Source organism: Histoplasma capsulatum, genomic scaffold (assembly GCF_000149585.1).
Source record: "Histoplasma capsulatum NAm1 scaffold_6 genomic scaffold, whole genome shotgun sequence".
In the NCBI taxonomy this organism is placed as follows: Eukaryota; Fungi; Ascomycota; class Eurotiomycetes; order Onygenales; family Ajellomycetaceae; genus Histoplasma; species Histoplasma mississippiense.
In genome coordinates this window covers 190,768-207,792 of record NW_001813977.1, presented here as the reverse complement: position 1 = coordinate 207,792, position 17,025 = coordinate 190,768, and the positions used below count along the sequence as shown (strand labels likewise).

Here is a 17,025-nt window from a genome sequence, read left to right as displayed (position 1 = left end):
TACAACTACAATGCGTTTGATGGCAATGCTTGGGGCCGCATCTCGTCCGCAGGAGAAACAGAGAATGACTGTAACTTATTTGCGCAAGTGATCGGCCAGCCAGAGGTTTCAGGTCAATACTTCGTTCTCGATGTTCTGGAAAGCCTGCCGCGAGCGGTCCTTAAGGAATGGGAGCCCCAGCTGGTTACCATAATGAGCAAGATCCCAATGTCCAATCAGTCGATGGTGACATATCTACAGCAATTCCAGGTTTTGCTGAATAGGGAATTTCCAGCCACGGGATTCGGGGTGACCGCATCTGGGCACAAAAGGCCCGCAGGAGGAGTGTCTGGTAACGGCCGGAAGCGACCTAAATAAGTTCATCTGGTTCCAGCTCCGCCTACCATTCGCTTATCAAACGCTATCGATACTCTACCCGCCCTCTGAGAACGTTTGAATGGTTTCTCAACCTGCACGTGGAATCCACGCCCATGCGCTAGACAGAGTAAGGCTGAGGAGACTCTGGACACAAACTTGCTGTTTTCCTTATATATTTCTCCATATTTACTGTTTTAGATTTAGGTTAATTTACAGAGTCAGTGAAGCAGGCATCTCTGAGTTCTGATATATTTTCATTCTTCACCGTCTTAATGTTTACACCCCTTTTATCTCCTCCCCCTTTAATTTTTACCCAATATTTTAAATATGAAAGTTTAATATCCTAGTGATAAGCAGCCTTCCAAGTTTCATTGCTTCGTTATTTTATATTCACTGAGTCTATTTCCTCCTATTTCCTCAGTACCCCGAACTAATAATTAATTCCCCCCCCCCCTCAAAATAAAAATCGCTCATTACTATTTTGTAAATTTAACGGACTCTTCTTGGCAACCTAGGCGAAGCCGATCTCCCGTGCTGTATATATATGTAGTCTTTCATACGGTTCCCTTTCGGGCAGGGATAAAACGAATATCGAAGAAATGTAAATTTAAACCTGTACAAATTGCAAACTATTTACATGAAAACTCGAGCTCCTTGAAGATACGATCCGGAGGAGCAGCGAAAAAAAAAAAAAAAAAAAAAAAAAAAAAAAAAAATTTAAAATAATAAAATAAAGGTTCCGCGCAGCACAGAATCCGCCAAATATTAGGATTTTAAAAAAATTTGAACGACTCCATATCTAAGTTAAGACAGGTCAAGCACCACCCTCCCCTTAAGATCCCCCCTTTCCATTTCCTTGAATACGTCCGTTAGTGCATCCATTTTCTCCGTTCGGAAATGCACTTGGATAATCCCCCGCGCCCCGAATTCCATAGTCTCAATTGACTCCCGTTTAGTTCCCACCGCAGACCCTACGATGGAAAGCTGTTTCCCGATAAGGTGCGCAGGGAACGACGACCCAATCGGGAGAGGCGCGTTCTCTGGTATTCCAACACAGACTAGCACACCGTTCATGCGGAGCAAATACATCGCCTGCGCATACGCAGCGTTTGAGGATGTACAGACAATAACGGCATGGGCGCCAAGGCCACCGGTCAGGGACTGGACGTGTTCCGCCAACTTGCCGCCTTTGGGCTCGTTGTCCGTGAACTGCGTGATGTCGATAAAGTGTTCCGCGCCAGATTCAAGGACGATATCTCTCTTGCTGCCGTGGTCGATACCGATAATACGGTGTCCTAGGCCTCTGCTGCCTAGCTGGGTTGCAATATGGCCTAGGCCACCTCCGGCGCCTGAAATAATGACCCAATCTCCCGGCTTAGCTTGACTGCGCTTAAGGGCTGAATAAACGGTCACCCCGGCGCAGAGTAAAGGGGCAGCCAGGTCGGAGGGAAGTGAGTCTGGAATCGGAGTCACATAGCTTGCTGGCGACGTAACGTATTGCTGGAATGTGCCAGGAGAGTAGTATCCAGACACTTTCGATTTCACACAGCAGGCATCTACACCCGCGCCACAAGGTTCTTATATGGGTCATTTGTAGTTAGTGTCGCACGTTGTAGTGGTGATGTTTCTGGGTGTAACTTATATATAAACTTACCACAGTTGCCGCAAGCATATTGCAGCCATTTGACTCCCACGCGAGCTCCTAGCTCTACTCCCGAGCTTTCTGTGCCCGGACCGAGTTTGACGACCTTTCCAACACCCTCATGGCCACCAACTTGATCGGCTGCTGTTGGAGCCGGGAGGTTTTTCCACTGACAAATAGAGTGTTAATATAATAGGAACGGAAGATATGCAGGGGTTCGTTAAGCGACATACTCTATTAGTCATGATCCCATAATCCGAGTGACAAACGCCAGAGTGAGTCCTGTTGTGTTTAAATAAAAATATTATAAATCAACATATTGTCCTTAAAGCGCTTTGAGAGCTACGCATCAATGTAGAACAAGAATATGGCGTGATCCAATAAAGACAACAAATGGGAGCTTGAACATACAGATTAATCAAGACTTCTCCAGGACCAGGCTCGGGCACATCCACAGTCACGACCTTCGTTGAAATGGTTCCCGGGTTATCATAGACAATGGCCTTCGCCTGTTTGGGGACTTCAGCTATTTCGCCCATGGTCGATAGTCCAAGACGCTGTCTCTTTTGGTTTGATGCTGCAATTGGCTTCAGAACTTAAAGGGTGTTATTTATTTTAGTGAATATTGTGGCAGAAGCTGACTTCATTCAAAACTGGAGATATCATCCTGTACAAGTAGAAGCTTTATACCACTGCTCAACTCCCGAATTACCGAAGGGAGCAACGAGGAGACCCATAGGCAGCCGCGGTTGAAAGAACCTAGGCCGGTGGACCTTGAACATATTTTATTGCTTTCAAGTGCCACATCCCCACTTCAAGGTGAGGGGGGATCCGGTGCCAGGCCATTTGAGATGGGACATGTATTAACATCATTGAACTTGATGAAGCCTGGAGATAGCAGCAGCTGGCGAGGCCTTCTCCTTATATAGAAGCCAGTGATGGGCAATATATAGCCGGGGCTGATGGACGATGATGATGTTTTCCCAGATTCCTTGATGTAAATTATAGTTATATCTCCCACCTCCTAGGCACAAGCGGCATGCCCAGGCCCGTGTGGAGGGGTAATTCGATCTCTCCAGAGCTCGGCTCCACTGGTGCAGGATGCGGAGAGTTCAATGCCGACGGTTCAAAGATAAAGTTTAAATTCTTCTAAGGGGTTGAGGCGAATTTTATCGTAGTGTTTGGCCAATGCCATTACAGATGTTAACAGCAAGTATTGATGTAGTTGACCTTTGATGCCCCAGAATCAGCGCCGGTATCAGAATATTTAACCATTCGTCCGGCTGTTCACTGATAAGCGCGGTGTCGAGCCGAGCAGGACATGCGCATCCCATTATTGTTACAAATTGACCCTGCTAGCGCAGTGAAAATTTTCCTTAACTAGCCTGGCGGGAAAGTTTTCGGCTTGATATTTGATATGCGGGGAATAGCTCTCCGCCAACGACCCTCCGACACCGGTAGGATGTTGAACCCACCATCCAGAGTACGTGGTGGATTCAACCGGTCTGCTCTGGTCCAGCTGGCTCAGAGACTGTGAAATGTACGGAGTAGATTGCACATGTAACATTGGTTTCAACCATTGACGACGGCGTGGAATGGCTCTTTCGGTCCCCACGCAAGAGTTATGACCTCGAGGAGACGACTGCGAGAGATATGCTTGCCAGCGAGGTTGCCACGCTCAGGCACCTCAAGCAGAACAGCTCCATTCCTGTTCCAGCAGTATACCATTGCAGGTCCGTTGCCCTATGCTAAACCCAAGATTTAGCCAACCCACTGACCCCTATGAAGTTTGTCTAGCCACAATGGGGTCGGCGTTCCGTATATTCTTATGTCAAAAGCAGATGGTTATCCTCTTTCCACCTATGGTTGGCATCCGCGATTGGAGGGAACGCCGCATGCTCAAGACGGTCCTTGTCGTCGACAGCGAAAACCAGAAGAGAAGCAGAAAGTTATGAGACAGTTAGGCCGTATCACAGCCTAGCCCTCCCAACTTCGTTTTGATAAGAATGGTTCCTTGTTCGAGGAAGAAGGCTGTTTCACTCTGAAGCCAGTTTCTCACCTGGCTTCCTGTTTCATGACCGATGCGATCTACAGGGGATCTTGAAGAAAGGGAATATTATTTACAAGGCACTCCTTTCGGCATACTTTGGACACATACAGTATTTGACATTAGAACATCATGCGTTCTTTGCACCCGTGCCGGTTCCTAGAGAAATACGAAAACTACGCCAGTTATCTAGAGGCGACTGACCGCTGGAACGATCTCGTAACGCTAGAATCAAAATCGAAAACAGTGGGAACAGGGTGGATTATTTCATAGCCGGCCGATAGCCTGAGAAAATGATACCGAGCTTCCTGGATCGCTCAGAAGGATACAGCAGCCATCCTTCCGGAAAATTTGCTCGTTACCACCCTGACCTGAGTGCAATCAATATTTTCGTCGACCAAATGGCAACGTCATTTGTATTATCGACTGGGCGTTCTCATCTACCATACCAATAGCGATTCTGCTTTCCACGCCGGGTCTGCCTTACCCGAGAGACGAGTGGGAAGTGTCCTTAACGTCATCGTTCCGCCCTGGCTTCACCGAGCGCCTTGATGAAAATATTAGTGTTTGTCCTAAAGCTTAGGAAAAATGCAAGATGGTTTGGCTTTTCATGCGCTTGGTCAATCTGGATTCCTTGCAAGACTATCACGTATTCGCAGAACTCTACTTCTTGGTTTATGACCAGCGGCCTCCGAATCTATTGACGGAATTCAAGGTACAATATGAAGAAAAGGCCGTAATGAGAATGCGAATGATTCTTTCCGCTGATGACGAAACAGCAGCTGACATCGAATGACACGCAAAAGACTACTTCTCCAACATCGGCATGCAGCGCTGTGCCTTAGCGAAGAAGCTCCACTTGGTTTCGGCGCTGAACAAACAAATAGTTTGTTGCTGATAGACGACTCTGACACTACGTGGCTAGAGCAGTCTCTGGAAGTTCAACCAAGCGTTGATGTACAGGTAGTTACATTCTTCGTGTGAACATGATTGGTATAGCACCAAGTTCTACAACAAGGCAGCCCTCGCAGCGAGGCAATCTTGTGTGGATAGGGTTCTTCCCACAACCAGAGATAACTTACAGACGGCGCTTTCAACCAAATTATCTACATGTTCTTACAGCTACCGATGTGGAAGGATCAACATATTTTTGATTAGGTCGGTTCAGGAAATGAAGCCAACCAGCAAAAGGACGGCGTTGACTATATCCTCCCTAACCTCTCGTCTTTTCTGTTCCCACTGACTAGTTACCAACTTGGGTTGAGCCGTGGAAGAACGGATGTGGCAGAATTCGTGCTCGTGCAAGGGCAAATCAGCCATGGTACTGTTACTCGATAGAAGCCGAGATTGAAAGTAAGTCAACCACAGCAGGGCCTTATTCGTCCTGGCTGGAAATCGATACCTAGGTGACGAAAACATCCTTCAGTCAGTCACACCTCTCCATGGACAGTCTGTTGTCGACACCATCGACAGTCTCGCTCTCGATTACATTTGCATTTTATCCGCCATCTTTATTTCAGTGAATGATGTGAACATGAAAAAACACGAATCCCACTCGCGTCAACGATTTTCATACGCAGGCATATTTTTGGATTGATCATGAACAAATCGACTGCTCTACTAGTCCAAGTGGCCCTTTTGGCGACTCCATGTCTTTCCAAGTAGACGACTTTGGGGGAATAAAATGAAATCCAGCATTCAATTAGGGCAAAAAGTAGAGCCTGAGAATCAGCAAACATGTCTCTTGGGAATATTTTTGGCATCAACTCCATCTGATACGGATTTCACCAAAATTACTTCGTTATTTACCAATTACCAAACCTAGTAAATGGAGCATCTCCCAGGCCAGGTGCTAATGAAGAATAAACGATTATATTACCCGACATCCACAGTATTTGCTAGCAAAGACTAAGTCGGGAAAACAAAAGTGCTGTACTTGCGTACTCAGTGCATTCGCCTGCCAACCTTTAGGTTCGCTGAAAAGATATTCCCAATCCCCCCTCTACGTCTTCACCATCCGCATCTCTATCTTCCTCGAATCGCCCATGGGCCGTTATTTTTATCGGGGTAAAGCGGAGCAGACATTTATCGCCTTTGGGGATAAGGAGAAAATGATCTGTGATATCCATCGCGTCATCTCTCATCGTATCGTCGATACTAATATGAAATCTCCTCACCAGAGTTGCGATCAGAATTTTCATTTCGAATAGCCCCATGGTGCGCCCCAGGCAATTCCGAGGACCCTTAGAAAACGGCATCCAGAGCCTTTTCATTCCGTCACACACATTTCCTTCAAGCCAGCGAGATGGATCAAACTTATCGGGGTGTGGGAAATATTCAGGGCTGTGATGAGTTGTCCAGGTGTGTGTTGAAACTATCGTCTATATGGGTGGCCATGGACAGGCGGGGACAGAGATGTATCCGTTAGTAAGGCTCTGTTCCAATATGCTTTTGATTGAAAGAAAGGCTTTGTCATTTGTTACTCACTCCTTGGGGTACATATATGCCATCTATGACACATCCACCAACAGGGGCCTCCCTGAGGAGACCAGATGGGAGAGGCGGGTAGGCTCGCAATCCTTCTATTATAAGGGCTTCTAGAAATGGGACATTTGATACACTCTGGTGTTGAATGACTCCATCCACTAATGGAAGGTCGGCGATCTCGGAACGAAGTCGCTCTGCCAGATGTGGATTACGCGCGAGCTCCCAAAAGAGATAAACCAGAGCTGTCCCCGTGGTATCGGTCGCTGCGAAACAAAGATTGCTGATTTCCACGGCAATATCGGAATCAGCGAGTGCATCTGGATCATTCTCTTTTCTGCCAATCATCTTGGTTAGCAAATCTCGGCGTTGGGAGACACGGCCATATTTTTCGATATATTCATTAAATCTATCAATCCCGTGCTGGTTGGTACAATAGAAAGTGGTCAGCCAGCAGATCAATCGGCGCTCAAAGATGCAACGCAGCTATTTTGAAGAATGGAGCGGGAAACGCCTAGAATGCCTTCAACTTGTCCAAACTCACTTGGTAGATGCGCGCTTCCGCATCGAAGACGAACTTAATTTTAGGATGAGGTATTTTCTGCACAAACCAAGCTGGTATGGGAAAATTGCTTTTAAATGCCCATGCCAGTAAAAACAAATCAAAATCCTTTACGTATCGTGGCGACTCGTCGGAATCCAGTCCCCCAAAGGTCGCCCCAAGGAAAGCTTTGCCTGCATTATCCAGAGTGTACATTTTAAACCAATGCTTCATATCCAAAGCTTCTCCACCCTGCCGCTCCATTCTGGCCACCATCTTTTTCACCGAATTTCGAAATTCTGGCTCCATGTCATCAAGTTGTTGTTTTGAAAACGCATGGTTTAATAACCGTCGTCGCTCCTTGTGTGCTGCTGGATCCGACAAGTGTAAGACACCTGGGCGACCCATTGTCATATACATTGGTGCTTTGCGGAATCGAGTCCCCGTTCCATAGATAATATCAATGCTCTCCGCACTGGAGAAGCTGAGTTCGTTGGGCCCAAGTTGCACCACGGAGCCGTACTTCTCATGGAGCTTGTGGACTTTCATGGCTCGCCGTCCGGCAAGATCCACGCACAGCAGCCATCCCCCTGTGAGCTTTGCGAGAATCGGTCCCGGTACCTTGCGGAATGGGGAGAAAAACAGCCTATTCACAACCTATACAGCTCGCGCATTGGTCATTAGTGGAACCCCCAACGCCGTATTTACATTCCATTCTGTGGGAGATGCACGTATATATATGTGTGTTTACAAATATATATTTGCGCCCAAAGTAAATGTATAGAAGAGGCTCACTTTCGCAGAGGTGACGATAAGGAGGAGGCAAAACACACCAAGGCATGCGGAGGCTGCTTTCGGAGGTACTGCTAAAAGGGGAAGACATGATTAAATCATGAGCTCCTGGAACTACATATGATACCGGGATGAATAACTAACAGGGTAGGATCATTTTTCCCCTTCCATGAAAGTTTACCAGTAGCGGAAAAAGAAACACAGAAAGAAGGGGCAAACGCTTATTTCACCACGGTTTCCAAAAATATTTTCACAATAATATCAAACTACAAAGTTTATCGGCGGAGAATTATATAGTTCTCATGACATGGATATCTTCGAACCCGCTTCCGAAAGCTGCGGGTACCTTATGCGTACTAACTACCTTGGTATACAATATGAACCGATCTAAGGTGCATGATCGCGTAATGGAATGGAGCCATACGCATCTCATTGTGAATGGTAGTAACTGCATATTCGTGTGACTGTCATACCATGATCGCAGAACATCCACCAATCATCATCTGCGGATAGGCGACCCTACATACAAAGAAAAGCAACACTGGCAGCAGTCAATACAAAGCAATGCCTTACCCGAAATCTCGGAATCACACGGATCCACTATGCGTCGCTCTGCTCGCTCCACGAGTAAAGCAGGCGTGTTCCCTACCCCGCTTGCAGAAAAAAGAACTCTCGATGCGAATGCCACTCCCACTACCCCTTGAGACCGCCAGCCACGCCTAGAGAAAACAATGATAACATGATGTCTTTCTCGTATTGACGACCCGGACGTTTAGAAATAGGAATATATTGTTGGTTTTTCATTTCTCTGATCTGGTGCAACGATTTGAATTCGCGGGATATGACTGGATGCTTTTCCTGACCCCTCTTACACGGCCACATAATCATTGCATGCACATGCACGCGAGCCGAGTGTACTGAGGACCTGTGCAATTATATTTGGTCTGTGCACGCTCGACGTAGACGTACGGCGCATGCAAAAACCCATATACATATATCATGCTGCCCAACATGCGCGAGGAAACGTGAATCGAACCGCACCGACCGGCACTGAAGGAAACGATTGCAGAGTCAATTTCACCCTGATGACAAGGCAAGCCTCTCCTCCTCTTTGTCTGTTCTCTCTGTTGAGGAAACTAGGAAGGCAGTCCTTGAGAAGATTTGCTTTTTGTTTCGTGATATGTGTACGTCGGTCGCTGTGCATAATAATGGGGTAGCCGATAAATGCGTGTATTGTGCGGAGTTCTCTACTGTTGGGAGGTCCGCAGATCCATCGGGCTACCGGAGTGACTAGGTGAATTGCTTCCACCCCCGATTACATAGCATCTGGCAAGCGCTTTTAGTTCTCCGCTGCCACGTTGAGGGGATTGGAAAGCACGTCTCTTTAGATTCTGTATAGCATGGCTCAAGTCAATTTTTCTCTCGGTAGTTATAAGACATATATACAGCAGAATACTAAGGGATTTTTTCACCTGCCTCCCTTTTTCAAAGCATCCCTTCAGCACAATCCGCGTCGCACAAAGTAAACTTCTCCGGAGTTAGATGCAGAAGTTCAAATACCGATCGAACTTCGGTCGTCTCATTTGTGATTGTAAATAAATTATAAGAAAGCCCCGGCCAAACCAAATAGAGTAAAGGGGTACATCTAGGAGAAGCAAACAAAAAAAAAAAAAAAATAACTACCAGACACGAACAAGAATTAGGACATATCAAGCCGCAAAAGCGGCCAGGCCACCGCTGAAGAGAAACAATCGCGGGGAGGAAAGGGCAGTTGTAGAGAGAATACGAAAAGGCAGTGGTTAGCTGACAGGTAAATCCTAACCAACCAGTACACGCAATAATAGTGTAGTCCCGTAGGAAGAGAGATGTTAAAAAAAAAAAAAATACTTCCCATTCGCCCTCTCCAAGCCATCCTCTCTCCAACGCCAATCTCGCCTACCTCTTCCTAGTCGTCGCTCCACCCATGCCCTCACCAGCAGGAGAACCTGAAGACGCACTCACACCTTCTTCCTCGGGCTCAACCCTAACAAGCACCTCTTCCAGGAACCCCTCGAGAAACGCATTGACATCCCCGCCCATTCCCACAGGCGCCTCATTGTCCCACCTTTCAATCTCTTTAAAAATTCCCGCAGCCTTGATAACTAGCCGCTTCAGTTTCTCATGCGCGTACTGGCGTCGTTGGAGGAGTTCTAATGCGACGGGATCGCTGTTAGCGCTGTTATTACTATTGGTGGTTTTGGCAGGGACACCTGCGCATGAGCTACGGGCAAGGGCGTTGAGATTGTAGGTGCGCCGGCGGAGGGCAGCTTCGAGGGCAGGGAGAACGACGCCGCTTAGAGCGGTTATGTCATTAGTTTGAGAGTGTGGAGCTGGCGAAAAGGCTAGGGAGGATGACTGGCTAGAGTTGCTGGACTTGCGTTGCTGCTGTTGCTGTTGGTGGCGTTGTAGCTCCTGTTCAAGTTGCTGCTGGTGCTGTTTATGGTGCTGTGGCTGTTTGCTCGTTACATCTAGTGGTTGCGGGGTCGGCAGTTGTGGAAGTCGCTGTTGGTGGATGGGCGGTAACGGTTGTTGGCATTGAATAGGGCTTAAGGGATGGTGTGCCAGAGGTGGAAGGGGATGTTGTTTAGAGGATTTTTGTTGCCGTGTGGCCTGTGTTGTTGTTGGACTAGGTGATTGATTGGATGTATCCCGGAGTGCGTCCGCCTGATGTCCCTTGAATGGCGGTATTTCAGGTATGTGCATACCAACCGGCTTCCTTGTGATCTGCTCTTTGGCCGTGGGTTTTGGACCAATTGCGGGAGTGGATGTAGGTGGGGGTTGTTGTATTTGGTGTGAAGCGTTCGAGTCGCCAGGGGATTCACGAAGTCGAAGAAACCCGATATCTTGAGCTAATGATTTTTGCAACGCTCTGTCATAATCACTCGTGCTGGGACTTTCCTTATTGGGAGGTTGTGGGGGTTTTGCAAAGTGTGAAGGTGTCTTGGGTGCCGATTCCTGGAAAGCCTTTTGTTTCTGGACAGATGGCGGCAGCGGAACTCTTGCCGCAGATATCGGGGAAGTCGGGAGTGTAATTGGGAGGTTCCCTTTTTGAGGAGATCTTGGGGGTGAAGGTGAGCCCTTCATGGTCTCCTTCGAAGATTTGGGCTGGATATGCAAGTCAGTCGGTCCCTTCCGTGGTTCGATTGGAGATCTTCGTGCGTCTTCTTGCGCCTGCGTTCTTGCATTGGCCGCCGCATCATTCATCGCTCGCAGTCCACCCGCTCTTCCGCCAGCAGGTCTCACAGTACCGAAATCCCACAAGTCCTCTTCCTCAGGAGTAGGCTTATGCGGGGGTTGATAATAGTTTTGCTCGTCATCGTCATCCGATGATCGATTTCCATGAACAGCTTGCCATCGTTCTGATCGCTCAATCAACTCCGTCAAATACGTAGTTTTCTTTGCTCGTTTGATAAAAGGATGTTTGAGAAGCTCCTTTGCTGAGGGACGCTCTCTTGGGTCTCTCTTCAAGCACAATTCAACAAAGTCCTTAAACGCTTTGCTGAAGTTTCCTCGCAGAACTGGCGGCGGATTCTTGGGAATCAGGAAGAGAACTTTCATTGGATGGATGTCAGCGTATGGCGGCTCGCCTTGCGCCAATTCAATGGCCGTAATTCCCAAGGACCATATGTCTGCTTTGTGGTCATATCCTGATTGTTTGATAACTTCTGGAGCCATCCAGAAAGGGGTGCCGACAAAGGTGTTTTTCTTGGTCATGGTTGCAGAAAGCTGCCCAGAGACGCCAAAATCTGCCAATTTGACTTGACCGTTTGCTCCAAGAAGTATATTCGCAGCTAAGTTATAGTACCTGTCAGCTCCGGTGACTATGAAATTAATATTTGAAAAGGGGACTGGCCACCTTTGATGTCTCTATGTAGCTTCTTGTCACTGTGGAGATAGTCCAATCCGAGTAGCAGTTCTCTGAGAATTATCATGATATATTCCTCAGTAATGAGGCCGGCACGCATCAAATCGCAGCAGCTCCCACCCGAACAAAACTCCATTATAATCCACAGGTCTGAGCCCTTCAGAAACGAACCGTGATATTTGGTGACATATGGCGAATTGAGCTCGGACAGGATAGAAATTTCTTGAATTATATCTTCGACTTCGTCGTCAGCATTTTCGACGTCGATGATTTTAATCGCGACAGCTTGACCTGTTCGCTTATCGACTCTACAATGGAAAAGGATCGCCGGAGCCATTAGCCAGTGCTCCCAGCGCATGAAGAGTAAGACGGAGAAAAGCGATTCAAGCCATACCCTTTGTATACCTTTCCGAAGCTCCCACCGCCTGCAAAGAAGTTAGCCACCAAGAGATATATATCTCCAGATTTTTGTCACGAAATCCTCTCGACATACCGATGCAGTTCTGCTTGGTGTAATAGGTTTCAGGGTCAACAGCACCCTCCATTTTCGTGGAAACGTAGCCGCAATTCAATCACTTGTTGAAATATCCAATAGACGGGGTTGCGATAGCCTGTAGTGTAGACCCTCCTCCGATACAATTGATATTCCTTCCTAACAGCAGTGGTTTTCGGGAGTTTATGTTGGGGAGGGAGGTATCTGGGGGAGACCCCGCGGATCCAGGATCACGGACGGAGTTGGAATGAATATATTGTCCAGTGAGGTAAATCAATTCCTTTCTTCTTTGGTAACTATCGTATGGTCACAGATTGATTCGAAGAAGGAAAAAAAAACTTTGTCGTCGCAGGGAGTAGTTTGTTTCATGAGATCTGTTTATTTACCGCGCACAAGGGTGTCAGTCAACACCAAACCAGTTATGGTGCAACAGATAGGCCCTTTTCAAGCTGCGGAATAACAGCGGAAGTGACATACCATCGCAGTCATTAGATCATTGAGTGAGGCGTTTACATCGGAGATATCTGCTTCCTGGCATGCCGGGTGCTGACCTGGGTATTTAAGAATAATGCGCTGCTGGATGCGGTGTAGCGAGGAAAGTGTGGGTGAGACGACCCCAGTGATACGGAGGCCCAGTCAACAGCAAGGCGACAAACGGCATATCACACACAATAAATGAATGTATGGGGTGCGCATCCAGGAGCAGGCAATATTTCCAGTTATGATTATCCCTCGTCAACAAGGCACCAAACGTGCTTCTACGACTTGTCAACAAACACCACCTCTCCCGGTTTTGTTCCCGGGTCAGGCCAGGCACCAGAGCTTGATGCTAAACGGCCGTTCCTGGGATAGCGGGATCTCTGGCGTGGCTTGTGATCCACTGATACTACTGCGTATGTACCACAGTAGGATGTTATTGGGCCAGCAGATCTCCTGAACTCTGGTAGCCCCGGCCTTGGATCATGGATGGAGAGAGTGGTTGTTGTGGTTGTTGCTGTGGTTTGTTGTTTGTTTTGCCGGGTTTCTTTGCTCTCCGCCAATCGCTGGCGACGGCTTCAGAAACGGCGGCTGAGTCAGTCATGAGTCATCATTTTTGCTTCTCACTCCTTTATCTAGTTACAGCATCTATTGTATGTTGTAATATATACAGAATACAAAAGGTCAAACCTTTATGCACATCCATCCTAACTCAGAGCTGTTTCCAAGTTTCAATTCAGGTCACTTTTTTAAGGAACCATTTATCAGATAACTATTGAGGGGGACCTATTGTTTATTGTCTGTCAACCCATGAACGGCTGGAACCGAAGGGATCGCCCACGGAATCATCAGCCGGAACGTGGAATTCACTAAAGAGAGAACCATGAAACGAGGACTCTGGATTCCCGCACTACCTCTGCCTGATCTTGGTCATACAGGGATTCGCATTTAACTACACATTCTGTCCAGTCCACAGACTCAACAGAGGCGAACGAATTCAGCAGCGCTGAAAGCATCGGCTCTACCTTGAGTTGGACGAAAGACGCTCTCGAACCGAACTTTGGGATATGATTGCTCAAAACTTTCATCATGCACGACATGAATTCAGAACGCGGTCAATGCCGTTGCCATAGTGACTCGGCTGCATGCATCTCTCTTTGCTTGACTGAGTCTGTGAGTCTGTGAGTCTGTGAGTCTTGAGGCTTGACCCTTCCCTTTCCCCCCACGCGGCTCCCTCCAGTAGGGCTCCTCATTGGTTCCATCAGCGGAGCCCCCAACCCTTACTTAACCTTAACTTTAGCCCTGGCAATCAACTGTAATTATATTATCGCGGTTTTATTTTATTATCATCTCTCATCAACTCTCTCAACACAGTTGAACTGCAGCTGCGCTTTTCAGAAGCCTGATCCAACATCATGGCATGGCCTTGGGGCAAAAGCTCGTGCTTATGCTTACAGGCTTGCAGACTTATCTGGGCCACATTGAGCAATGCTCCTGCTCACGATGCATTTCCTCTCGTTCCTTTTCTTCATAATTAATTGCTGTGACAACCTATGCGCAAGGAGCAGCAAACTCAATAATTGAGGCCTGACATTACAACAGCTGCACCAGCCCCACCATGGTTTTCGAATCTCCTGCCACCATACGATGACCACGCAAGGCCGACCACAATCTTGGCTTCCAATTTGGATACCATGTACTGTACAAGTATCGTTGGCCGGTGAGGCGCTGTTGAATTGATGGCGGGGGGGCGGGGGGAAGCTGTATCTCTACTGAGGCCTAAGGATAAGATGGATTTGTTTTACTTACGGAGTACTCCATACGGACATCATGCACGCGCTAATACAGTTCACTTCCTTTACTCGGGGGAATTTTTTTTCTTTTTGGGTCATATTGGGCTGACCTCAACAAAATGCCAAGATGTCATGGTCCCGGGGGAAGGGGGGGGGAGAAAAACTCCTTTCAGGAGGTTACCATTTTGTTCTATGAATGCTCATGCTACCAAAGCGAAGCCAGCGCCATTCCCAGTTTCTAGTTCCAGTTCCAATTCCAGTTCCAATTCCAGTTGTCATTACCATTACCATTAATTACCATTAGCCCCCCTCCCCCTCCCCCTCCCCAAATCCTCATCCCATCCCCATGCTCTAAAGGTTCTTTTTCTGTGCATCCAAACAAAAATTCAATCCTCTACAAAGCCAATCATCACAGTTCCATTCTTCAACCCCGCATCCGAAATGCTAACATCCAACATCCCAATCAAATTCTGGCCCATCGAGACAAGCTCAAACTCCACACCGGCCTTATCCTCTGACAACGGCGACGCTTTTAGCCACTCGTAGATGCGCCGGACGGGGTCGGATAGGTTGAAGCGCCTGATCACGCGGCCGGTTGGGTGGCGGAATTGAATTCGGGTTATGGTTACCGGGTCCGGGTTGGGTTCTGTGTGGGGTTTGTTGGGGGAGATGGAGGCGAAGGCCAGGTTCTGGTGGTGTGAGTCTTCCGCTTGTTCTTGTTGCTGTTGGCCGTTTGTCTCTGCGTCGACATTCATGTCGTCATCTAGGCTGGATGCCTTCCCCTTCCCCTTCCCCTTCCCCTTCCCCTTGATGTCGCCAATGCTCCTCGTCAGGTCATCGGGATCCTCGTGTCTGCCCTTCACGTTATTATTCTGGGTCTGGCTCTCCAGACTATTCTTCAGGGCCATCTCCAGCATTTCCTCCTCAGTCATTGTTTCAAGCTTGCGCTCCGGTTTTACCTCCGGCTTCCGCCTGGCAACAGGATTCCGCACAGTGTGGTCTAAGCTGTAGCGATCAAGGAACTCGTGGACTTGCATCAGGAAATCCGATGGTTTAATAACGGGGGGTCCAGTCCATGCTTTTACTTGCTCGCCCGTCCGTGGATCCACGATTGCAATATGTGGGTAGTTATCTTGAACGTCGACGCCGGGAAAGTAATATTGGATATATTGCGAACCGCGCGGGTCGTCCTTGGAGTATTGTAGAAAGATGAAATGTTCTTTTACCGTGTCCATGACGCCTTGGTTTTTCCAAAGATCTCTATTTAGGACTTGGCAATCGAAAACAGAGGCGTCCTGAATGTTGACCAGCAACCACCTCATATTTTCCCGGCCTTCATCCCGCGCTAGGTCCCAGGGGAGTTTCGACATGATCTCAAAGGGAGGTCGGTACATTTCAGCAAGCATACTGGACTTGCTAGAGGCGTTTGAGGCGCCACCGGTAGCCTCTGCCAAGGATGCGCGATGTGATGACGGATCGTCCTGGTTCCAGATCGATGATGAAATGGGCCTTTGGTTGAAGATACCTGGTCGGCCTAGGTTAAGCTAGATATCAGCCGACGAACAACATATAACTTTACGCACAAAAGGAAAAATTGGGTAAGCGGCGGCATACCTGCTCTAGCTCGCTGCCTAGCCCGCAACTGACCCATCACGGCGTCGTCTAGGCCATCATTGATATCAAACCCCAAATCCGCACCAGGCTCGACAAGTGTTTCTGTCGTGCGGGCTAAGGGAGCGCGTACACCGCTTTCATCTGCAGGACCGACGAAACCCTCAGCTCCAGCATAAAATTCCTCTTGCAAACGGCGGGCCATGGCTTCGTCGTCGTCAAATGTAGAAAGCCCGGCAGGTTGCGGTGTGCGACTGGCAGAGGAAACTGATTGATGGGAAGTCCGTACGGGGATATTCGTGCCTCCTTCATGTGTATAGCTGTAATCATCGTCGGAGTCCAGATGGACGACGCCATGTTCGTCTTCGTAGCCTGGTATGCGTGAGGGCCGTGAGGGCCGTGAGGGCCGTGACGACGGAGGAGGAGGAGGAGGAGCAAAGGGAGGAGAACGAGAAACGGGGAATTGAGGCTGCGGAGGAGTGGATTCCGGTTGGATATCAGCGCCTCCATTCTCGAAGTACAGCTGCATAGCCGTTTCGAGGTTGCCGTCGGTCAGCTGCAGATACCGGGCAGCAACCTCTGGGGAGGAACCCGTGATCTCGGTGAACCCTGCCACCGCAGCGTCCGCCATAGCTGAGGGGGATGTCGGAGTTATCTGGATCTATACGATCTGGGCGTATTTCAAGAGGAGTTGTCGGGCGGATATGAGGGGAAATAGGGGAGGATAGGATGTACGACGTGGGTTGAGGAAGGAGAAGTAACGAGTTAAGAGCAGGCTGCCTGTATATGGGGGGAGGGGCATTCAAGGCCCCAGGGAAGCAGCACGGAGGAACAACAGCAAGAGTAGGTAGATGCAGTAAAATTCAGCAGACAAAGGGATCATA

At 48.3% G+C, this 17,025-nt stretch overlaps 6 protein-coding genes across 6 annotated transcripts; all 6 read right to left on the bottom strand.

Annotated features, from left to right (window-relative positions):
- Positions 1-1,161: 1,161 nt before the first annotated feature.
- HCAG_06397 (alcohol dehydrogenase II) lies at positions 1,162-2,538 on the bottom strand (the record flags this gene model as incomplete). Its single annotated transcript, XM_001538742.1, has 4 exons — positions 1,162-1,934; positions 2,012-2,168; positions 2,233-2,281; positions 2,411-2,538. The coding sequence occupies 4 exons, from the start codon at positions 2,536-2,538 to the stop codon at positions 1,162-1,164; spliced, it is 1,107 nt and encodes a 368-aa protein (XP_001538792.1).
- Positions 2,539-4,313: 1,775 nt separating this feature from the next.
- On the bottom strand, positions 4,314-5,630 carry HCAG_06396 (predicted protein; the record flags this gene model as incomplete). The annotated part of the gene is made up of 5 exons (XM_001538741.1): positions 4,314-4,417; positions 4,587-4,743; positions 5,129-5,152; positions 5,229-5,448; positions 5,623-5,630. 5 exons carry the CDS (start codon positions 5,628-5,630, stop codon positions 4,314-4,316), a joined length of 513 nt encoding a protein of 170 aa, XP_001538791.1.
- Positions 5,631-6,013: 383 nt separating this feature from the next.
- HCAG_06395 (predicted protein) lies at positions 6,014-6,262 on the bottom strand (the record flags this gene model as incomplete). The annotated part of the gene is made up of 1 exon (XM_001538740.1): positions 6,014-6,262. One exon carries the CDS (start codon positions 6,260-6,262, stop codon positions 6,014-6,016), a length of 249 nt encoding a protein of 82 aa, XP_001538790.1.
- Positions 6,263-6,691: 429 nt separating this feature from the next.
- Positions 6,692-7,954, bottom strand: HCAG_06394 (predicted protein; the record flags this gene model as incomplete). The annotated part of the gene is made up of 3 exons (XM_001538739.1): positions 6,692-6,850; positions 7,075-7,717; positions 7,905-7,954. The coding sequence occupies 3 exons, from the start codon at positions 7,952-7,954 to the stop codon at positions 6,692-6,694; spliced, it is 852 nt and encodes a 283-aa protein (XP_001538789.1).
- Positions 7,955-9,798: 1,844 nt separating this feature from the next.
- On the bottom strand, positions 9,799-12,312 carry HCAG_06393 (hypothetical protein; the record flags this gene model as incomplete). The annotated part of the gene is made up of 4 exons (XM_001538738.1): positions 9,799-11,672; positions 11,939-12,075; positions 12,162-12,192; positions 12,261-12,312. The coding sequence occupies 4 exons, from the start codon at positions 12,310-12,312 to the stop codon at positions 9,799-9,801; spliced, it is 2,094 nt and encodes a 697-aa protein (XP_001538788.1).
- Positions 12,313-14,916: 2,604 nt separating this feature from the next.
- On the bottom strand, positions 14,917-16,772 carry HCAG_06392 (conserved hypothetical protein; the record flags this gene model as incomplete). The annotated part of the gene is made up of 2 exons (XM_001538737.1): positions 14,917-16,064; positions 16,145-16,772. 2 exons carry the CDS (start codon positions 16,770-16,772, stop codon positions 14,917-14,919), a joined length of 1,776 nt encoding a protein of 591 aa, XP_001538787.1.
- Positions 16,773-17,025: the final 253 nt, after the last annotated feature.